The sequence below is a fragment of the Chlorocebus sabaeus genome, chromosome 3, assembly GCF_047675955.1.
Source record: "Chlorocebus sabaeus isolate Y175 chromosome 3, mChlSab1.0.hap1, whole genome shotgun sequence".
NCBI lineage: Eukaryota > Metazoa > Chordata > Mammalia > Primates > Cercopithecidae > Chlorocebus > Chlorocebus sabaeus.
This window is the reverse complement of record NC_132906.1, coordinates 20,295,677-20,317,678: the sequence shown is the minus strand read 5'-3', so window position 1 is coordinate 20,317,678 and position 22,002 is coordinate 20,295,677. Positions and strand designations below refer to the sequence as shown.

The 22,002-nt window shown below is 36.4% G+C and overlaps 1 protein-coding gene and 1 non-coding gene across 3 annotated transcripts in view; one reads left to right on the top strand and one right to left on the bottom strand.

Annotated features, from left to right (window-relative positions):
• VWA8 (von Willebrand factor A domain containing 8) overlaps positions 1–22,002 on the top strand; it is a 381,976-nt gene that overhangs the window by 24,120 nt on the left and 335,854 nt on the right. For both annotated transcript variants that reach the window (XM_007960236.3, XM_073013736.1), the window contains exons 3-4: positions 12,991–13,121; positions 17,492–17,602. In XM_007960236.3, the coding sequence (XP_007958427.3) occupies positions 12,991–13,121; positions 17,492–17,602 (242 nt within the window). The remainder of the gene's footprint in view (positions 1–12,990; positions 13,122–17,491; positions 17,603–22,002) is intronic.
• On the bottom strand, positions 21,383–21,489 carry LOC119620121 (U6 spliceosomal RNA). Its single transcript, XR_005236585.2, has one exon. It is a non-coding gene; the product is annotated as a U6 spliceosomal RNA (small nuclear RNA).

The window sequence follows — 22,002 nt, the reverse complement described above, 5'->3', positions numbered from 1 at the left end:
ATTTCTCTCAGCAATGTTATATTGTTTTCAGTGTACAGGTCTTGCATATGTTTTGTTAGCTTTATCCTCGGAGTATTTCATACTTTTTGATGTTATTGTAAATGGTATTGTCTTTTTGACTTAAACATGGAAGTACAGTTGATTTTTGTATACTGATCTTGAATCTTGAGGCTGTGCAAAACTCACTTATTAGTTCTAGAGCTTGTTTTTGTAGATTGCATCACATTTTCTATATAAACAATCATGTCTATAAATAAAGACAGCTCTACTTTTTCCTTTCCAATCTGGATGCTTCTGATTTCTTTTACGTGTTTACCTTATCGCACTTGCTAAAATCTCTTTAATATGTAATTTATTATGTAAAACATTAAAATATGTTGAATAGAAGTTACGAGAGAGAATATCTTATTCCGGAAGTTGGGGAAAAGGATCTTTAGTCTTTGATTTTTAAGTAGGTTAGGTAAAGGTTTTTCATAGATGTTCTTTATCAAGTTAAGGACGTTTTCTTCTGTTCATAGTTTGCTTAGAGTTTTTAATCTGGAAGAGATGTTGAATATTATCAAGTGCTTTTTCCGTGTCTTTTGATACGATCTTGTATTTTTTTTTTTCTTTTTCTTTCTTGTTTATTAATGTGAATTACATTGATTGATTTTCAGATGTTAAGCTAACTTTTCAACATCTCATTCCTGGGATAAGACCCTCTTGGTAGCAATGTGTGAGTCTTTTAATATATTATTGGACTCAGTGTGTGAACATTTTGTTTAGGATTTGTACAACTATATGAGGGATATTGATCTGCAGCTTTCCTTACTTGTTATGTCTTTGTCAGATTTTGATGTGAGGGTAATATTGACCTCATAGAATGAATTGGGAAGAATTTCCTCCCCTTCAGTTTTCTGAATGAATTTGTATACAATTGATATTTTTTCTTAAATGTTTGGTGGAATTCATCAGTGAAGCCATCTTGGCGCAGAGTTTTCTTTTCGGGAGGTTATTAACTGTAAATTCAATTTCTTTCACAGATACAGTTATTCAAGTTATCCCTAATTGTGTCAACTAAAAAAGGAGCTGACTCTTTTAAGGACTTTGTTTCTTCTAAGTTGTGGAATACATTAGCATAAGTGTTTTTTTGTTTTTTTGTTTTTGTTTAACAATATCCACTTATTATCCTTTTAATATCTGAAGTATCTATATTTTATGTCTGTTCCTCTCTCTCTGTCTCTCATTCCTGATGTTGGCAAATTGTGTCTTCTCTCTCTTAATAGTCTGACCAGAGGTTTGTCAATTTTATTGTTAGTCTCAAAGAACAAGATTTTGGTTTCATTCATTTTTCTTTGTGTTTTTGTTTTCTATTGCATTGATTTTTAAGCTATGATGAGTATTTTTTCTTTCTTTGGATCTCATTTTCTCTTCTTTTTCTAGTCTCTTAAGGCAGAAGCTGAAGCCATTAATTGGAAACACTTCAATTTTCTCAGGATAGGCAATTAGTGCTGTAAAATTTTCCCTAAGTACAGCCTTAGTGGAATGCTAAAATTTTTGATACATTGTTTTTACTTTCATTCAATTCAAAAAGCTTTGTAATTTCCCTTTTAATTTCTTCTTTGCCCATGTGTTTTTTTTTTTTAAATTTTGTATATGTAACATATAACATGATGTTATGGGATATATATAGATAGTAAAATGGTTACTATAGTGAAGCAAATTAACATATCCATCATCTCACATAGTTACCCATGTTTTTTTTTGGTATGGCAAAAGCGGCTAAAAACTACTCAGCAGGAATTTCAGTACAATTTCACAGTAGAATTTTATTACTTATAGTCCTCATATTGTACATTAGATCTCTAGACTTGGTCATCTTACATATTTGCTACTTAAATACTCTGACCTGTATCTCCCCATTTCCTACCCACCCCTACCCCTGGTAACCAATGTTTTTCTTCTATATCTCTGTATTTTTGACTCCCCCTGCTCCCTACCACCTTAACCAGATTCCACATGTAAGTGAGCTCATGCAGGGTTTTTTTTTTACCCTGGATCTGATTTATTTCTCTTAGCATGACGTCCTCCAACTTCATCCATGTTGTGGCAAGTGGTAAGATTTCCTCCTTTTTAAAGGCTCAATAATATATATATATATTTTTCCCCCTGAGATGGAGTCTCGCTCTGTCACCCAGGCTGGAGTGCAGTGGCGCAATCTCGGCTCACTGCAACCTTCGCCTCCTGGATTCAAGCGATTCTCCTGCCTCAGCCTCCAGAGTAGCTGGGACTACAGGCATGCACCACCACGCCCATCTAATTTTTGTATTTTTAGTAGAGACGAGGTTTCACCACGTTGGCCAGGATGGTCTCAATCTCTTGACCTCGTGATCTGCCCACCTCAGCCTCTCAAAGTACTGGGATTACAGGCGTGAGCCAGCACACCTGGCCTAATATTCTATTGTATAGATATACAAGCTGGCCATCCCTTATCTGAAATGCTTGGGACCAGAGTTATTTTGGATTTCAGATTTAAAAATTTTTTTGAATATTTGCTTATACATAATGAGACATTGTGGGGATGGGAACCCAACTCAAACACGAAGTCCAGTTGTGTTTAATGTATATCTTATACACGTAGCCTGAAGGTAGTTCTATTTTTCCCTTGGGGATACTGAGTAAATTGGGTGTTGAATGCCTGCTTTTTGACTGCGACCTCTCACGTGCAGTCAAATGTGTGGAATTTTTCACTTGTGGTGTCATGTTCATATCCTTCGCCCACTTTTTGATGGGGTTGTTTGATTATTTTCCTGTAAATTTATTTAAGTTCTTTGTAGATTCTGGATATTAGCCCTTTGTCAAATGGGTAGATTGTAAAAATTTTCTCCCATTCCTTAGGTTGCCTTTTGACTCTGATGGTAGTTTCTTTTGCTGCGCAGAAGCTCTTTAGTTTAATTAGATCCCATTTGTCAATTTTGGCTTTTGTTGCCATTGCTTTTGGTATTTTCATCATGAAGTCCTTGCTCATGCCTGTGTCCTGAATGGTACTGCCTAGCTTTTATTCTAGGATTTTTATGGTTTTAGGTCTAATGTTTAAGTTTTTAATCCATCTTGAATTAATTTTTGTATGTGGTGTAAGGAAGGGATCCAGTTTCAGCTCTCTACATATGGCTAGCCAGTTTTCCCAGCACCATTTCTTAAATAGGGAATCCTTTCCCCATTTCTTGTTTTTGTCAGGTTTGTCAAAGAGCAGATGGTTGTAGATGTGTGGTATTATTTCTGAGGGCTCTGTTGTGTTCCATTGGTCTATATCTCCGTTTTGGTACCAGTACCGTGCTGTTTTGGTTACTGTAGCCTTGTAGTATAGTTTGAAGTCAGGTAGTGTGATGCCTCCAGCTTTGTTCTTTTGGCTTAGGATTGTCTTGGCAATGCAGGGTCTTTTTTGGTTCCATATGAACTTTAAAGTAGTTTTTTCCAATTCTGTGGAGAAAGTCATTGGTAGCTTGATGGGGATGGCATTGAATCGATAAATCACTGTGGGCAGTATGGCCATTTTCACGATATTGATTCTTTCTGCCCATGAGCATGGGATGTTCTTCTATTTGTTTGTGTCCTCTTTTATTTTGTTGAGCAGTGGTTTGTAATTCTTGAAGAGAATCTTGTAATTCTTGAAGAGATCCTTCACATCCCTTGTAAGTTGGATTCCTAGGTATTTAATTCTCTTTGAAGCAATTGTGAATGGGAGTTCACTCATGATTTGGCTCTCTGTTTGTCTATTATTGGTGTATAGGAATGCTTGTGATTTTTGCACATTGATTTTGTATCCTGAGACTTTGCTGAAGTTGCTTATCAGCTTAAGGAGATTTTGGGCTGAGACGAGTGGGGTTTTCTAAATATACAATCATGTCATCTGCAAACAGGGACAATTTGACTTCTTCTTTTCCTAATTGAATACCCTTTGTTTCTTTCTCCTGCCTGATTGCCCTGGCCAGAACTTCCAACACTATGTTGAATAGGAGTGATGAGAGAGGGCATCTCCGTCTTGTGCCAGTTTTCAAAGGGAATGTTTCCAGTTTTTGCCCATTCAGTATGATATTGGCTGTGGGCTTGTCATAAACAGCTCTTATTATTTTGAGATACGTCCCATCAATACCTAGTTTATGGAGAGTTTTTAGCATGAAGGCTATTGACCTTTGTTGAAGGACTTTTCTGTATCTATTGAGATAATCATATGGTTTTTGTCTTTGGTTCTGTTTATGTGATGGACTACATTGATTGATTTGCGTATGTTGAACCAGCCTTGCATCCCAGGGATGAAGCCAACTGGATCGTGGTGGATAATCTTTTTGATGTACTGCTGGATTCGGTTTGCCAGTGTTTTATTGAGGATTTTTGCATCGATGTTCATCAGGGATATTGGTCTAAAATTCTCTTTTTTTGTTGTGTCTTTGCCAGGCTTGCTGGCCTTGTAAAGTGAGTTAGGGAGGATTCCCTCTTTTTCTATTGTTTGGAATAGTTTCAGAAGGAATGGTACCAGCTCCTCTTTGTACCTCTGGTAGAATTCGGCTGTGAATCTGTCTGGTCCTGGACTTTTTTTTGGTTGGTAGGCTATTAATTATTGCCTCAATTTCAGAGTCTGTTATTGGTCTATTCAGAGATTCAACTTCTTCGTTGTTTAGTCTTGGGAGGGTGTATGTGTCCAGGAATTTATCCATTCTTCTAGGTTTTCTAGTTTATTTGCGCAGAGTTGTTTACAGTATTCTCTGATGGTAGTCTGTATTTCTGTGGGATTGGTGGTAATATCTCCTTTGTCATTTTTTATTGCGTTTACTTGATTCTTCTCTCTTTTCTTCTTTATTAGTCTTGCTAGTGGTCTATCAATTTTGTTGATATTTTCAAAAAACCAGCTCCTGGATTCATTGATTTTTTGAAGGGTTTTTTGTGTCTCTATCTCCTTCAGTTCTGCTCTGATCTTAGTTATTTCTTGCCTTCTGCTAGCTTTTGAATGTGTTTGCTCTTGCCCCTGAACCACTTTCTAACAGCTTGCACCCAGGGGGCAGGGATATAGCTGTGGCTCTGACCCTGGAGAGCAGGGTGCAGAACTGGCATGGCTCCAGGGAAGAAGGGAAACCCCAAAGGTTCAGGCCCCAGGGAATAGGGCACAGCTGCAATTTGGGACCTAGAATCAACAGGACACAGTGGCAACGTCAGCCCTGGGAGATGAGATGTCACACACTAGGTACTCTTGATACTGGGACTGTGACACTCAGCAATAGCCCAGGTTCTGTACAGCCAGGTGCAGCACTGTCAAGAACCCAGAAATGGCAAGGCACAGATATGGCCCAGGGGACAGGGAGCAGTACAGCGTCACTCTACTGCCTGGGGAGGTAGGGCTTCTCAGCAGCTCAGATTCTGAGTTCCTAGTCCTGTTCTAGGGAGGAAAGGCCCTGTGGCCATTTGACCTGTAGGAGAGAGGCATAGCTCATCCAAGGCTTTGATTACCTGGAAGTAAGATACTGTATCAGCTTGACCCTAAAATATACAGCTACATGGGTTGGATGAGGTGCTAGTTCCCTGAGAGGCAGGGTACAGTGTCGGCTATGGCACTGGGTAGGACATCTGTTCTACTGTGCCAGAGGGTTGGGGCATCCAGGAGGATAGGATGTTGCGCTAATGTGGTGTCTGGGGATAGTTTGATGCTGTGGGTCCCCAGTGAGAGAATCATTTCAGCTCAGGCTTTGAAGGGCAGGATACACCAAAGTCTGGGATGCAGGGGATGGAGCAGCTTCAGGGTAACTTGGAGCATAGCACTAGCTAAATTCAGGGATTGGGGGCTACCAGGTAGCTGTGCTGCAGTGATGGCAGAGCCTCCAGGATGGAGGGGTGCAATGACTACCCATCCCTGGAACAGGATGCACAGTAGCCATGACTCTGGTTGCAACACAGTAGCAGCTCAGGCAGGAGGCTGGGGTAAGGCACAGTGTCTATTTCTTCTCTGGGAGAAGCACAGAATGTATACTCTTGGGAGCTCCCTCAGCTGGGCTCAGAGCCTGTGAGGACTGCAGGAATCTTTAGTAGCAAAGACTACAGGTATCCATAGTAGTGATGGGAGCTGTTAGTGTCCTTCTGCTTACCTTTTTCCTGCAGAGAGAAACACTTCCTGGGTCCAAGCTGATCCCCAAATAGGGGCTGAGATCATCCTTGGCAGAGGCAAAGTTTCCTTTTCTTCTCTTTGTGGCCATCCTGGGTTTCTGTGCTCTACAGGATTTCTCCTACTCCTTTGCAGTTCTCCAGGGCTCTCTTTTATTTATTTTGGTTGAAATGTGGTTTTTTCATTTGTTTGGCTTGGTTTTTTTATGGAGGAGAAGAGTGCTAGGAACTTCTAGTCAGCCATCTTAGCAATGATCCCATGTGCTATGTAGAATTATGCTATTTAGTCTCTAAATATTTGGAGATTTTCCAAAGATCTTTCTGTTACTAATTTCTAGTATAATTTAATTTTAGTCAGAGAATACACTTTGCATGGCTTGAATCCTTGTAAAATGTATTTAATGTTTTAAAAAATGACTATGTGTATGTGTATCATTTAAGAAAACAATAGTATGTACTGTATATACTATTTTGTATATACAGAAAATTTTCTTACCTTTTTTAATTTACAGACCATACTTTCATATACACAGACTATTTTCGTAAAGCAATATATTGTGGACATTTTCTTATGTAAAATATTTTCTAAAGCATGACTTTGAAAAAATAACTTTTTTGCAGAACTAATATATTTTTGTGGTTCAGAAATCAAAACAATATAAAAAGATATACATTGAGAAATTATGTATTCACCCCTATTCTCATTCATGTTAATTCTCACAGTATTAGTTTCAGGGGAATCTGTCTTGCATTTTTCTGTACAAACACAAACAAATTTACTCTTATTTTTGTACCCTAACACAAAAAGTGAACAACATGACACTTAGTCATTGAATATGGATATGTATAATTATTTAATACATATTGATGAATTTTTCCAATTTTAAGAAAAGCTGAATATCTTCTCTGTGCTGAGCACTGTGCTGGCCAATGCTGTAGGTATTGTTTAGTTTTGATAACAGCTATATTGTATCACAGAAACATCAACCCACTTTATAAATGATTGACTTTATATAAGCTATATAAGCTGATGTTTTATATATGTATTATTTCTTTTGACGTCTTCAAAGAACCTTATTTTATTTATCTTTGTATTCTTGGTACTGAGCATATAGTAGATCCTTAATAAATATAGCTGTGTGAATAAATTAATTTTTTAGTTCAGTTAGTTTGTGTTGTAAATAATGAGGACTTCGGAGCTAAATATTTTTACCCTTCATGTCCATTATATCTAGCTACAGAATGTTACATGGTAAATAGGGGAAAGTTCAGCAGATGAGCTCGTAGTTGCAGTGAGGAGGTTAGTCATGCTTCTTTTGAAATCTCGCATTGTGATGTGGTAAATGAGTGTAAACTCAGGAGCCTATTCATATCCACCAAGTCCACACTATATAGCCTGGTGTCCAGGGTACACAACAGAGATAGGGGTTTGCAGGTGAGGATGAGACTTGAATAATTCTCCCATAACTGGTTCTCATTGGCTGAGGAACTGGGCACGGTGCTTTACCTGTAATCCTCCCAAACCATTACTCAATAAGTATTATTATCTTTATTTTGAAAATAAGGAAACTACAAATCTGCATGTTCGGCACATGTATCTCAGAAATTAAAGTATAATAAAAAAATTAAAAAAGAAAATAAGGAAACAGATCCGAAAGAGTCAAAATGCTTGTCTGAGAACATGGATAAAAGACAGGATGAAAAAATCGCAATAGGTCTGTCTGGCTTCAAAGGCTTTTTTTTTTCCCTCCATTATATTGTGTTGCTTTTTGGGATACTAAGAAAACATCAGCAGTTTTGAAGGATTTATTATAATAGAATCTGACCTATGCTTAATTTTCTAGAATTTTAATTTTAACTTAAATGAAAATTTGAGTTCATGAAGGGAGAAAATTATAATTTAGGTAACTGTGATAAAATTACTTTAAAGCCTTTGAATATGGCCGGGCAAAAAATAGCACATATTTTTTGAAAACAAATATTGGTTAGGAATTGAGTCTGGGATTTAGGCCAACATGAACTACATGTTTTTATCTTTACCTAGAAAAGGAATCTTAGAATATAGGATCAAGCTCTTTGGGATTGTTTTGACATCAGTGTATTGTTATGTGGACTCCTGGAAGGTAGCAGCTTGTGCCTGCAAACATTGAAGCTGGGGATTTCTCTCGTGCACTCTGCTATGTGTAGATTAGGTTATGTATGGCGGTTTGGCACTTTGTTTTGCAGATGTTCGTAATGTACAGTCTTAAATCTTGTTTCTATTTCTGGCATTTGCTTTTAAGTATGACTCATGTTTTCTTGAGGCCATTCTAAAAATACAGCTAGTTTCAAGCGTTAATGTAAAATATACCACAGATACCACATAGCACTGCATGATGCTTTCTTTCAGTAGTTTAGTGCAATTTCCTGACACATTAAATATAGACATGCTTTTTGACAAAATACACCATACTAAAACATGAATAAGTGAAAGTTGGATTTTCTTTGAGAAGGAGATCCTCCGATAGCAATATTCACTACAAAATAAATTTGAAATTTTAATAAAAGAAATAAAACATATCATTGATACCACCAAAAAGAAGTAGAACTATTGGCTGGAACAGCGAGTCCACTGAATTTGATGTAGCCCTGAGAGGTCCACACTTGTAGGGAAAATCTTGCACCTGAAGCTGGACACCTGTTGAAAAGCTTTTGACGGGTCTGTAGAGTATAATGACTGAAATACAAGTTTTGGACTTAAACGGCTTAGGTGTAACTCTTGGTTTATGGACTTACCAACTATAGAGAAATGATACTACATTTCCAATTTTGATTTTCTTATTGTAAAATGGGAGTAATGAGTATTTAATAAACACAGCATTTACTATTAGACAGTGTTCTAAGTGTTTAATATAATCCTCATAACAACTTTATGAGTAAGTACAATTATATCTATCATACAGATGAAGAAACTGAGCAGAGAGGTTAAGTAACTTGATTAAGGTTACATCGCTAGTAAATTCTGTAGAGTTGGAATTTGAACCCAACCAGTCTGTCTTGAATCTGTGTCCTTATACAATAGGTCTGCTGCTTTCTAGAATTGTTATGAGATCCTATATGAAAAATCATTTGTATGTTTACCTGTTAATTGATAGGAATGCAATAAATTATGACCATTATTAGTATTGTTATTGGGAGAGAATAAAAGCAGGGAAAATATGTGTTCTTCGTGAAGGTATGCCATAGACTACAAGGCCAGCCGTGGGATTCAGAGGTAGCTTATATGTATTAAAATACTTATGTAAAATTGGAATGTGATGAGAGCCTTAGATATCCTTACAACTCCTACAGGCTTAATCTAAGGGTATAACTTATTTTCCACTGATTTCCTCCCTAAAAGTTTTATCTTTCAGAAGGTAAAGGAAATAGAGAGAAACTCTTTCTCTGGGCTTAATTGTGACAAACTCAGTGGTGTGCAGGCAACAGAGGCCTTGAGAAAAAATAATGACTACACAGTATTTCTCAGCTATGCTGCCATTGACATACTGGGCAGGATGAGACTGTCTTGGTCATTGCATTTACCATCACAAAATATCAGTGGTGTATCAAATTATTTCTCATTCCCCAAGGCTTTGCAACAACCCAAAGTACTCCCAGACATTTTCCAAATGCCTCCTGGCAGGCCTAGAATGGTAGCAGTATGGTCACCAGTTGAGAACCACTGTTGAGTGGTAAGAATAAAGGAAGGACTGACACTAGTCAGATGTGCCTTAGGGCAGTGTTTCTCAGTACATGTGCATCATGCTGAAGTGAAAGACACTCCTATGAGCATAAACAAGATTATGCATAATTCCCAGGGCTCTAGCTTTACATAACTCCATGCTTTTCTCTTCTATTTAAGAAAGTACTCTGGCGTATAAATGGCTCTATTATTATGGCTATAACCTCACTTCTGCTCCAGTTTGCTTCAAAAAATGAAAAGATAAGTTATTCCTAAACATCAGCACTTTATTATACAGAAAATTTATGAGGGGCAGGCCTCACATTTGATTAGGAACTGCTACCTTAAATTTTAAAAAATCTTGAAAATGAATATGGTTCCAAGGTCAAAACATTCAAAATGAACTGGAAGGATAGAACTAAATTGAGACTCCATAATTATAAATAGTTACCAATAGTTATAAATAATAAAAGGTGGGAGGAAGTTAAAGAAACCAACTTGGCTTTACCTTCTAGAACTTTACAAATTTTGGATTTTAAATTATCAAGTCCAGGTAATGGAAGGTCAGGCACATTGCCAAAGTTGAATACAAAGTGACACAAAACTGTGAGAGTACTATAGAGAATGCCTGTGGCCAAACTAAGCTGAGATTTATGAAAATGTAAAGAAAAAACCCGAAGTGTTTAAGTTTTTAATTATATGTTTGATATCAGAATAGGAAGAGGTAATAGATTTGCATCATGGGGAACATTGTGTAGTTTTACTAATAAAGAAGTTAAGGTGTCTTAACTCTTATTTTGTTTCATCCTTAAGCAGCAAGGAGGCTGACTTGTCTTGAAGCAAGAAATAATAGACTGTATATTATAAAGATTGATTTAAGCTTCAAGCAGAAAAGAAAATAGATAAAAGGGCATGTGATAGTTATAGATTAACTCTCTAGACTCAGGCCAGTTGCATACTAGCATCATGAAACTACCTAATAGATTGCTCAAAAGTATAGGTCTTAGAGCAGTATTTTTCAATCTGTTTTTCTTTATTACTCTCCTGTGGGTGTTTTCTCCCTATCATTATTCCTTCTTAACCCCATGAAATTTGAATACTATAGATATGTTATATATCTGTTTATGTACTGTGCCCTTTTAGAGATGGAGTCTCACTCTGTCGCCCAGGCTGGAGTGCAGTGGCGTGATCTTGGCTCACTGCAACCTCCGCCTCCTGGGTTCAAGTGATTCTTCAGCCTCAGCCTCCCGAGTAGCTGGGACTACAGGCTTCCCCATGTTGGCCAGGCTGGTCTTGAACTCCTGACCTCAGGTGATCCACTTGCCTTGGCCTCCCAAAGTGCTGGGATTACAGATGTGAGCCACCGTGCCTGGCCGAGGACCACAAACTATTGTAACATCTAAACATTTTTTTCAAGTCCCCGTTCGAGGAACCAACTTTTATCGCACGAGGGATGCATGTCTTAGGGATTTTATCCCGCTAGGGATGCATGTCTTAGAGGATTTGTAAAAACAAGAGAGGAACCAAACAGTTCTACTGAGTAATTAGTCTCAGACATATGGGCATTCGTTCTGGGGAGATTGTAATATGCTTTAGTGTGACCCCAGTGACGTGATAAACCACACAATTTGCCCAAAACTTTGTCCTTGATCTTCCAGGATAATGAAAATCAGAAATTATCTCTTCCAATGATTAAATGTTTGCTTTCTTTGGGGTAGGGGAGTACAGGAGAGACTACCCTAACAATATTGTGCTGTCAGAGGAGGAGAAGCACTAGATATTTAGTCCTAGACTTTCTTAGTTGGATCTTGGAACTAATCTGTGACCTCAGTGGGTGATTAAACAAAGTTTAACACATATGGAGTATTTACTACATACAAAAGACGTTATGTAATATAGATGTCTGTGTCTGTCTGTATAAAATGCAACATAATAAAGCAAACACTGTAACCCACATCTAATGTAAGAACTACAATATTACCAATATCCTTGAAGCTATACATGGGAATCTCTTTGATTCCATGGCCACTCCTTACCCCTAGGTATCCAATTATCATCAACTTACCATTCCCTTGCCATTTTGCTTTTTCAAGTACTGTTTTATCACATATGTATCTATTTCTAAAGAATTCATTTGCTAGTTTACTGAGATTTGTCAAAATGGTATTATATTATACATGATTTATTCTTTTTTTTTTCACTCAATATTACACCTTTAAGTGTTAAACATATCATTGCAAGTGGGGGTCTTTTATTCTGTTTTTGTTGTGTATAATATTCCATTCTGTGTATTTATTCATTGTCTTCTCTCCAGTTTTATTTTGGACCATTCTGCTATGAGTTTTCTACGTGTCTCCTGATGTACAAGGTTATGAGTTTTTCTTTTACACCCAGGAATGGACTCACTGGGTGATTTATATATGAGCAAAAACAAACTAATTATATTAACTTAAACATTTTAGAAAATGTTTAGTTAGAAGATGAGCACACTGATAGGGTGATTTAATAGTAGACTTGGAAGGGCATTGCATGAGGTGGTCTATTCACAAAAGAGTTTGGTATAAAATAGACTTAAATAGTTAATTCTGAGGAAGTAGTTTTAAGTCTACATCAAATTTTTTAACCGTGATCTTACAACCCATTACCAACTTAAGTTGTAGTATGCTTTCCTCGGATTTTCTAAGAGTATAATAATCATTAACTATCTGGGATGATCTGGTCTTATCTCTCTTTTAGAACAAAAAGATTGGACTATAAAATTGTGATTGAAGTAGTCAAATCAGTTCCTCAAATCATCCTTGACAATAACTTATATTTCTTTAGGAACAGTTATAGGTTATTATTCAAATGTTATGGAAGGCTTTCAAGTAAGGAATATGTAATTCTTTGTGATATCATAAACTTAATCTTGTTTTAGCATCGACAATAATGGTTTTATTGTAAACTATGTGAAAATTCACCAGGTGTCTATATGTTTGTCCAGATAAACATATGTATATGTTTATATATATTTATATACATATGTCTATAAATACATACACAGATAAACATATATTTTATATACATTTTTATATATACATATATATAAATATGTCCACATTACTTGGAGATTTATAAGTAATACTTAAATTTGCACTTCATTTTCTCTTTTTTCTTTATAGTTTCAGACTCCCTGGCTCAATCTGTAGTTCAGCATCTAAGATGGATAATGCAGAAGGATCTTTTGGGGCAAGATGTCTTTCTAATAGGACCTCCTGGGCCTCTTCGACGCTCTATTGCTATGCAGTACTTGGTGAGCAGTTAATTCTTGTCAGTTTCTAAGGGTCTGAACTTTGTAAGCTATGAAATAAAATAAGATTAAGAATTTATAAAAAATATCAGAATTTGTCATTATTTGAAACAAATACTGACATCAAAGAGTGATTTGTTTATAAAGTGTTCGGCATAAGTTATTTGGGAGTCAAATGTATATTTACCTTTCATAGCTTTAGCAAATTTTTACTGTGACTAGAAAGTCCCCCACTTCCAGTAGAAAAGAGATATAAATTCAGGCAATGAGTAGCAGATAGAATCAGCAAGTCTGAAGTTAACAAAACAAAAGTTGGTATTATACTGCTTAGTGAACATTCCCTTATCTCAGGCTCACATTTTAAAACGCCAGACAATTCCCTTGACTTTTGGAAGTTATGCAGTCTTTAAAGGAAGCCTAAGGTCTGTAGAGTATGTCTTCTGTGTTACATATCTCTTTGTGTTTTCTTTAAATAGATGAGAAAACAAGTTCACAGAGGTTAAATAACTCACTCAAGCTTTATCCAGCTGGTAAATAATAGAACTAAAGTTGAAATCCCATGTTTCCCCTTTTTGACATGTTGTCCTCTTAAACATTTACAGTTCTTTGAGAACTGTTGTTAAGTGAATTGAAGCTGAAATCTCAACACAAATAAGAAAATTTGCAAGTCGTGGCCAGGCACAGTGGCTCATACCTGTAATCCCAGCACTTTGGGAGGCCGAGGTGGGTGGATCACCTGAGGTCAGGAGTTTGAGACCAGCCTGGCCAACATCGTGAAACCTCGGCTCTACTAAAAATATAAAAATTAGCAGGGCATGGTGCTGGGTGCCTGTAATTCCAGCTACTCAGGAGGCTGAGGCAGGAGAATTACTTGAAGTTGGGAGCTGGACGTTGCAGTGAGCCAAGATCGTGCCACTGCACTTCAGCCTGAGCGACAGAGTGAGACTCTATCTCAAAAAACAAACAAACAAAAAACAAACAACAAAAAAAGAAAATTTACAAGTGTTTTCCATTATTTTGTCAGTATTAGTAGGCATTACCCTGATGATTAATGGAAGAATGCCACCAGATGAAGCTGTGTTCTGAAGACGTTTTTTAGGATGAAGAGAAAAACCTTATTTAAACTTAAGTTCCTTGAATTATTTGCTATGAAATGATTGATTTCTATGCTACTGAAATCTACTTTGTACACTCTTTTATTTCAGTGGTGAATCTTCTTTGGTACTTCAAAAATCATGTGGGGCAGAAATAATAAATACATGAATAAATCAGAGCCTAACTTGCACTAGCTCATTGCTTTCGTATCTTTTATTTATCACTAGAACTAGTTTGTGAGGTAAAACGTGCCACTGTAGAGCCATCCTCACTTTATGAATATATAAGATAAAAGTGTCTTATCTAAGAATGCTGAATCAGGTACTGAGAATTACAGATCTAGAGACTTTTTTCTCTTTTCTTTTTTTTTTTTGAGTTGGGGGTCTCGCTCTGTCGCCCAGGCTGCAGTGCAGTAGCTTGGTCTTGGCTCACTGCAACCTTTCCCTCCTGGGTTCAAGTGATTCTCCTGCCTCAGCTTCCCAAGTAGCTGGGACTACTGGCGTGTGCCACCACACCTGGTTAATTTTTCATGTTTTTAGTAGAAATGAGTTTCACCATTTTGGGCAGGCTAGTCTCCAACTCCTGACCTCATGATCTGTCTGCCTCCGCCTCCCAGAGTGCTGGGATTACAGCCACCGTGCCCAGCCAAGCCTTTTTAATTTTAAGATGTGCATTTGCTACCTTGCTTATTTCAAAGACCACAATATCCCACTGAGATTTTGTTTTTGGCAAGGCTTTGAGCTTATTGAGAATGTGAAATGAGAGGGACTAAGGGATTATGAGAAGCCTTGTTGTTTAAAAAATGCAACATAGGTTTGTAAGTGTGAAACCTGTGTCTTTAAAAAAGAAACCAACAACACTCTCACTTTAAATTGTGGAATGGAGCTGAGGCAACCTTAAGCTGTGGATACACATAAGAAAACTTAATACTAGCCTATGCCACCTTGCACACTGCAGTGAGTACTATTGCCCCTAAGAATAACAGCCTATGTATAGTGATAGCCAGAGTGGATGAGATGTTTAAAGGCAGAAAATTTGGGGCAAGCATGTTAAACTATGAGAGAATAAATAGGAATAATTTCATAGTTGTGTTTATTTTGTACTTAACTCATATAAAAGGACTTTGGTAGTTTGTTCAAAAAAATCATACCACTCCTCCCTCCTCCATCTGCTGCTCCTGGGGCTGTTTGTGAATGAACTCATGCCTCTTTTGTGAATCAGCACCTGAGGAGACTTTGGTGCTTGTCATGGCTGATGAAGAGCAAAGGAAGCAAAGGAAGCTGAGGATAATGATCATGTAGCAGTTCAGGGTGTAACTCTGTGCAATTTAACAGTAAGAGACATATGTAACTTTGTCAACCAATGGAAGCCTATTGTAAATGACAGGGTTTTTCTTTGAGGGAGATCACATCCAGCCAGTCAATGAAGCAGACATGAAGATACTAGTGATGTGTTCCAGAAGCAAGAAGTAAATACCTGCCAACAAGAGACATTGCTACTCTACTCCAAAATTGTGCTCTCTCAGCCAATTCATTTGTTTTTAGGGAAACATCCTTTGGTATCACCACGTCTTTGCCACTGCTCTGTATTTTCTCTATTTAAAAATGTTTCCTCCTTTTAGGCTGGGTGCAGTGGCTCATGCCTGTGATCCCAACACTTTAGGAGGCCGAGGTGGGCAGATCATTTGAGGTCAGGAGTTCGAGATCAGTCTGGCCAACATGGTGAAATCCCGTCTGTACTAAAAAATACAAAAATTAGCCAGGCATGGTGGCACATGCCTGTAGTCCCAGCCACTCTGGAGACTGAGGCACGAGAATTGCTTGAACATGGGAAGCAGAGGTTGCAGTGAGCTGAGGTCACACCACTGCACAACAGTCTGGGTGACAGAGTAAGACTGTCTCCAAAAAAAAAAAAAAAAAGAGAAAAAATTTGTTTTCCTCCTTTATATACATAAAGTTATGTAACATGGGGACAAGCACATTAAAGAAGATGTAAATTACAACAATATGTTTTTATCAGTAGCATATGGAGATAGGATGGAGAAAAATATCCCCTTGTATGGCAATATCCCTTTTTGCCATTAATGGCACGTTCATTCCCATTTTCTGTTACGCTTCAGTGAATCAGTTCCCCATGTTTAGTAAAAACTTACTGTGTGCCTTATTTGATTAGAGAATGTCATTGTTTTTACTTCAACATTGTAAAACCAAAGATAACGTTAAAAACTTTTTGTACATGATTATAGGGCAAAAGATTTTTAAGGATGGATAAATTATCTTGAAACAGAAGAATTCTGCATAGTTTCCCCTTCAAATCTCATGATTTTTAAAATTTTTTTTCTCCTCCTCCTGCTCCTTCTCCTTCTTCCTTTCCCTTCTCCTTTTTCTTCACCTCCTTCCTCTCCTTTTTTTAAATCCTCATTTTACTTCTCTTACAACTATACATGTGTGTTTACCTTCTGTTTACCTGATTATTGTTTTTTGTTTTTGTTTTTGTTTTTTTCTTGACATGGAGTCTTGCTTTGTTGCCCAGACTGGAGTACAATGGTGTGATCTTGGCTTACTGCAACCTCAACCTCCACCTCCTGGGTTCAAGCAATTCTCCTGCCTCAGCCTCTCGAGTAGCGGGGACTACAGGCACGCATCACCATACCTGGCTAATTTTTGTATTTTTAGTAGAGACAGGGTTTCACCATGTTGGCTAGGCTGGTCTTGAACTTCTGACCTCAAGTGATCTGCCCACTTCGGCCTCCCAAAGTGCTGGGATTACAGGTGTGAGCCAGCACGCCCAGCTGATTATTGGTATTTTTACCTTGTTTTCACATTTGGTAAAGTACCTGACATACTGTATACACTTGGCAAACATTGATCCATGGAATAAATTAATCTAAATCACCCCTTTAAAAAAGATGAACATTACTTATAGAAATGGCTATAGTTTGTGGGCAAACAAAATAGTAATACTGTCAAATTATTGCTCATTATATTTGGAAATCTACAGGAAAAATTAAGGTTTGTAAAATTGAATTTTGATTATTATTGCTTAAATAGTAGGATTGAGTGCCATAGAAGAAGAGCTCTGAGGAGAATATATAGATATTTTGATTAACGTTCAATTTATTTATTTTTTCTCAAAGCTTAGACTCAACAAGTTTCAATCCAGAATTAGGTTTAAAAATGCACTTCTCAAGGGCAGTGGCATTGTCAGATAACTTGTTCCAAATCATATGCTGGAAATTTGATTTTATTTTTGGAATAATTTCATTCTCTTCTCTACAGGAGCTGACCAAACGGGAGGTCGAATACATTGCCCTTTCAAGGGACACCACTGAAACTGATCTCAAACAGCGACGAGAGATCCGTGCAGGCACAGCTTTTTACATTGATCAGGCAAGTTTTATCACACTCTAGCTCGTGACTGTGTACTCCAGGTATATACAAGATTGACTTTTTAAGTAGAGAGTAGCTCATATAACAGTAAAAGATGTACTGTGCTCTCTCTAGACAGATTTAATTTAGATTTTTAGTTTCACTGTTCTTGGAAATGTCTTCTTGGTTTCATACTAAATGAGAAATCCTAGATGAATTAATGGTTCTAAAATGTTAAAGATCAATATGCTGATTTCATAATTTTAAATTGTTTCCTACTACTTGCCTATGGAAATTTGATTTCTTAAAAAATGAATTAAGGAGATTTGATATAGGAAATTCTCTAGCACATTTATGAAAGTATTTTCAATCTATAGGTCACTTGGGTAAAGGGGTATTAAAGGTAGTCAAAGTATACACTCGCAGAAACTATAGATTTTTCTCTGGTGGAAGAGTATCTTAGGTAGAAATTACCAACTAACATAATGTTTTATGAATATTATAATGAAACTTGTTTTACACTTCTTCAAATACATTGTTTAAAATATTATTCTTAGGCATATTTAATAGAAAAAGGATAGAGCCTATAAATAAGCAATTCATAAAGTATTTCAAATATTCAATAATTTCATGAAAAGATGCTTGACTTTCTTATTTACAAAAATAAAAATTAAAAGACTGTGAGCTGCTATTTTTCTTTTACCTCTCAGACTGGCAAAGATTAAAGAATTTGCTAATGTCCAGTGTTGATGAGGAAGAAGAGATGAGGAAACAGCATTGCTATTGATGACAGCAGAAATTAATGCAATTTAAAGAGAAAGTTTGGCAGTATTTATCAAAAGAAAAGAAATTACACATGCATTTGGACCCAGCAGTTACGTTTCTAGAAATTTTACTCAAGTGTATTCACATAAAACATGAACAGTTATATGTACAAGGATGTTTAATGTAACATTGTTGGAAATTGTATAAAACTGTGAACGAACAGAGTGATGTATACTTAAAAAGACTAATGAAATAATGGTAAGTAGGATACTCTTTAGTTATTAAAAAAATGAGATGAATGTGTACCTACTGATAGGAAAGACGTGCAGGATATATTAAGCGAAAAAAAATAAAGTTATAAGACAATATATGTACTGTGATCCCATTTGTGGTAAGAAGACAAGAAATACATATATGTTTGTTTATACATTGAAAACTTCCAGAAGGATGCACAAGGAGTGGTTAACAGAGTGTACATAAAGTATGTTACAAAAGTGTGAGTTGGAGTCTGGAGTAGGATAAGGAAGAGACTTTCGTAGTTCTTTAAATTTGAAGCTTTAGCATGGGCACACAATTACGTTATAATTAAAAGACTGTAATTGTAAAAAAACACTGAGTTGAAAGTTTTTGAGGAACAGGATATTCACATGGCCTCATGTGTTGCTTATTAATTACAAAAGAAAAAATGCACTTAAAATGGAGAGATTTGGCAGACACTACCTTAAATGATGGCCTTTGAAAAAATTTAGCATCGTCTAGTGGGAAGGTCTGAGAAGTTCAGATTTCCTGTGATTAAGAAGTAATCCTTCTCAGACAAAGCACATAAACAAATTTTAAAGGAACCCATTTTGTTTACATAATGCCAAAGGTTCACTTCATAGATTACTTCTGATTACAAATGGGAAAAAATAATGTACCTTTACAATGATGAGATCTGGCATTTGCTCCATTAACCAACTCATACAACAGAATTATCAATAGTGGGAGGAGCTTACATGATGTGAATGCTGATGTGATTCAATGAGGGTTTACCTCTACAGGGTAAGAGTACTACAACAGGTTTACTAAGAGTACTACAGCATTACCAATGTAGTACTCTTACTAAAAACGTTTAACATTAACAATCAGACTGATCTAGAATATGTGATATTCTTTAAGACAACGACCTGGACTCCTGAAAAATGTTCAATGTCCTAAAAGTCAAAACAGGCAAGGAATGGTTCCAGATTAAAAGGTTGGGGAGGGAAGATGATTTAGTTTCTTTATTGCACAGTAGTATAGATACTTGTTTTTGTGTTTGTCTTTTAGATTCAAAGTTCTTATATTAAAATGTAAAGTAAAAATTTTAAATTATAGTCAAATTTTAAAACAAAGAATAGAATTATCAGATATAATTTTATAGTATAATTTTATCGGGGAATTTTTAAAGAACTGTTTGTGCAAATAGAGCCCTCGGAAATAATACCAGACATCTACAACCATCTGATTTTTGACAAATCTGACAAAAACAAGACATGGAGAAAGGATTCCCTATTTAATAAATGTTGCTGGGAAAACTGGCTAGCCATATGTAGAAAGCTGAAACTGGATCCCCTCCTTACACCTTATACAAAAATTAATTCAAGATGGATTAAAGACTTAAATGTTAGACCTAAAACCATGAAAACCCTAAAAGAAAACCTAGGCAATAGCATTCAGGACATAGGCATGGGCAAGGACTTCATGACTAAAACACCAAAAGCAATGGCAACAGAAGCCAAAATTGATAAATTGGATCTAATTAAACTAAAGAGTGTCTGCACAGCAAAAGAAACTACCATCAGAGTGAACAGGTAACCTACAGAATGGGGAAAAATTTTTACAATCTACCCATCTGACAAAGGGCTAATATCCAGAATCTACAAAGAACTTAAACAAATTTACAAGAAAAAAATCAAACAACCCCATCAAAAAGTGGGCGAAGGATATGAACACACACTTCTCAAAAGAAGACATTTATGCAGCCAACAGACACACGAAAAAATGCTCATCATCACTGGCCATCAGAGAAATGTAAATTAGAACCACAATGAGATACCATCTCACAGCAGTTAGAATGGTGATCATTAAAAAGTCAGGAAACAACAGGTGCTGGAGAGGATGTGGAGAAATAGGAACACTTTTACAGTGTTGGTGGGACTGTAAACTAGTTCAACCATTGTGGAAGACAGTGTGGTGATTCTTCAAGGATCTAGAACTAGAAATACCTTTTGACCCAGCCATCCCATTACTGGGCATATACCCAAAGGATTATAAATCATGCTGCTATAAAGACACATGCACACGTATGTTTATTGCAGCACTATTCACAATAGCAAAGACTTGGAACCAACCCAAATGTCCATCAATGATAGACTGGATTGAGAAAGTGTGGCACATATACACCATGGAATACTATGCCTTCATAAAAAAGGAAGAGTTCATGTCCTTTGTAGGGACATGGATGAAGCTAGAAACCATCATTCTGAGCAAACTGTTGCAAGGATAGAAAACCAAACACCGCATGTTCTCACTCATAGTGGGAATTGAACAATGAGAACACTTGGGCACAGGGTGGGGAACATCACACACTGGGGCCTGTCGTGGGGTGGGGGGAGCGGGGAGGGATAGCATTAGGAGATATACCTAATGTAAATGAAGAGTTAATGTGTGCAGCACACCAACAGGGCACATGTATACATATGTAACAAACCTGCACACTGTGCGCGTGTACCCTAGAACTTAAAAGTATAATAATAATAAAATACATATTAAAAAAAAAGAAAAGGTGGAAAGAGTGAGGAAATGGGAATTTTAAATTCTAATTTAAAAAAAGCTGTATGTGCTCATGTACATTACCTATAAATGGTAATAGGTAACAACCATTACTAATAATTTTGTATCTAACGTTCCAGTTTTGTAATGGAAAATTCTCTCTTGTAGCCAAGAGATTCTTGTGTTCATCATTTTAAACATTTTTAAGACCTCTGCTGTGTTTTCTTTGTGAAGAAGTCCCTTAAAAAAATGGAATGCTTTATGAACTTGCGTGTCATCCTTGAGCAGGGGTCATGCTAATCTTCTTTGTATCAGTCCAATTTTAGTATATGTGCTGCTGAAGCAAGCACTAAGTGCCTTTTGAAATATGAATTTGGATTTATATTTCTATCGTGTTGACTTTGACTCTCCATTTAATGGTATTTATTCCAAACCTAGTGATTCACATAATATCCATATTATAAAAATATATTCAAAAGCTTATATTTATTTTTAGAATGAATAATCTGCATTTTTCACGTGGTAAGAAAGGTAACAGGAAAGTCCTAATTTCTTTTTCCAGTTGGTTATCTTTTAGATAGGGTAGATATTAATTCACAGGATCATTTCCACTGAATTTCTTTGTAAGGATTTTGGAATAGTGGATAGAAATATTTGATTAAGGGTGTTTAATTTTTTAAATTTCATATTGGGCTCATTTTCTAAAATATATGGTCTCGTAATCCCTAAATTTTTAATACATTTAAAACTTATGTGAAGATTTAGGCTACTAAACAGTAAATCTGGAATACTGCAGTTAATACAAATAATAAAATTTAAAATTCAGGATTTTTTTAAAGCATACAACTTTTGATTGCTTACAT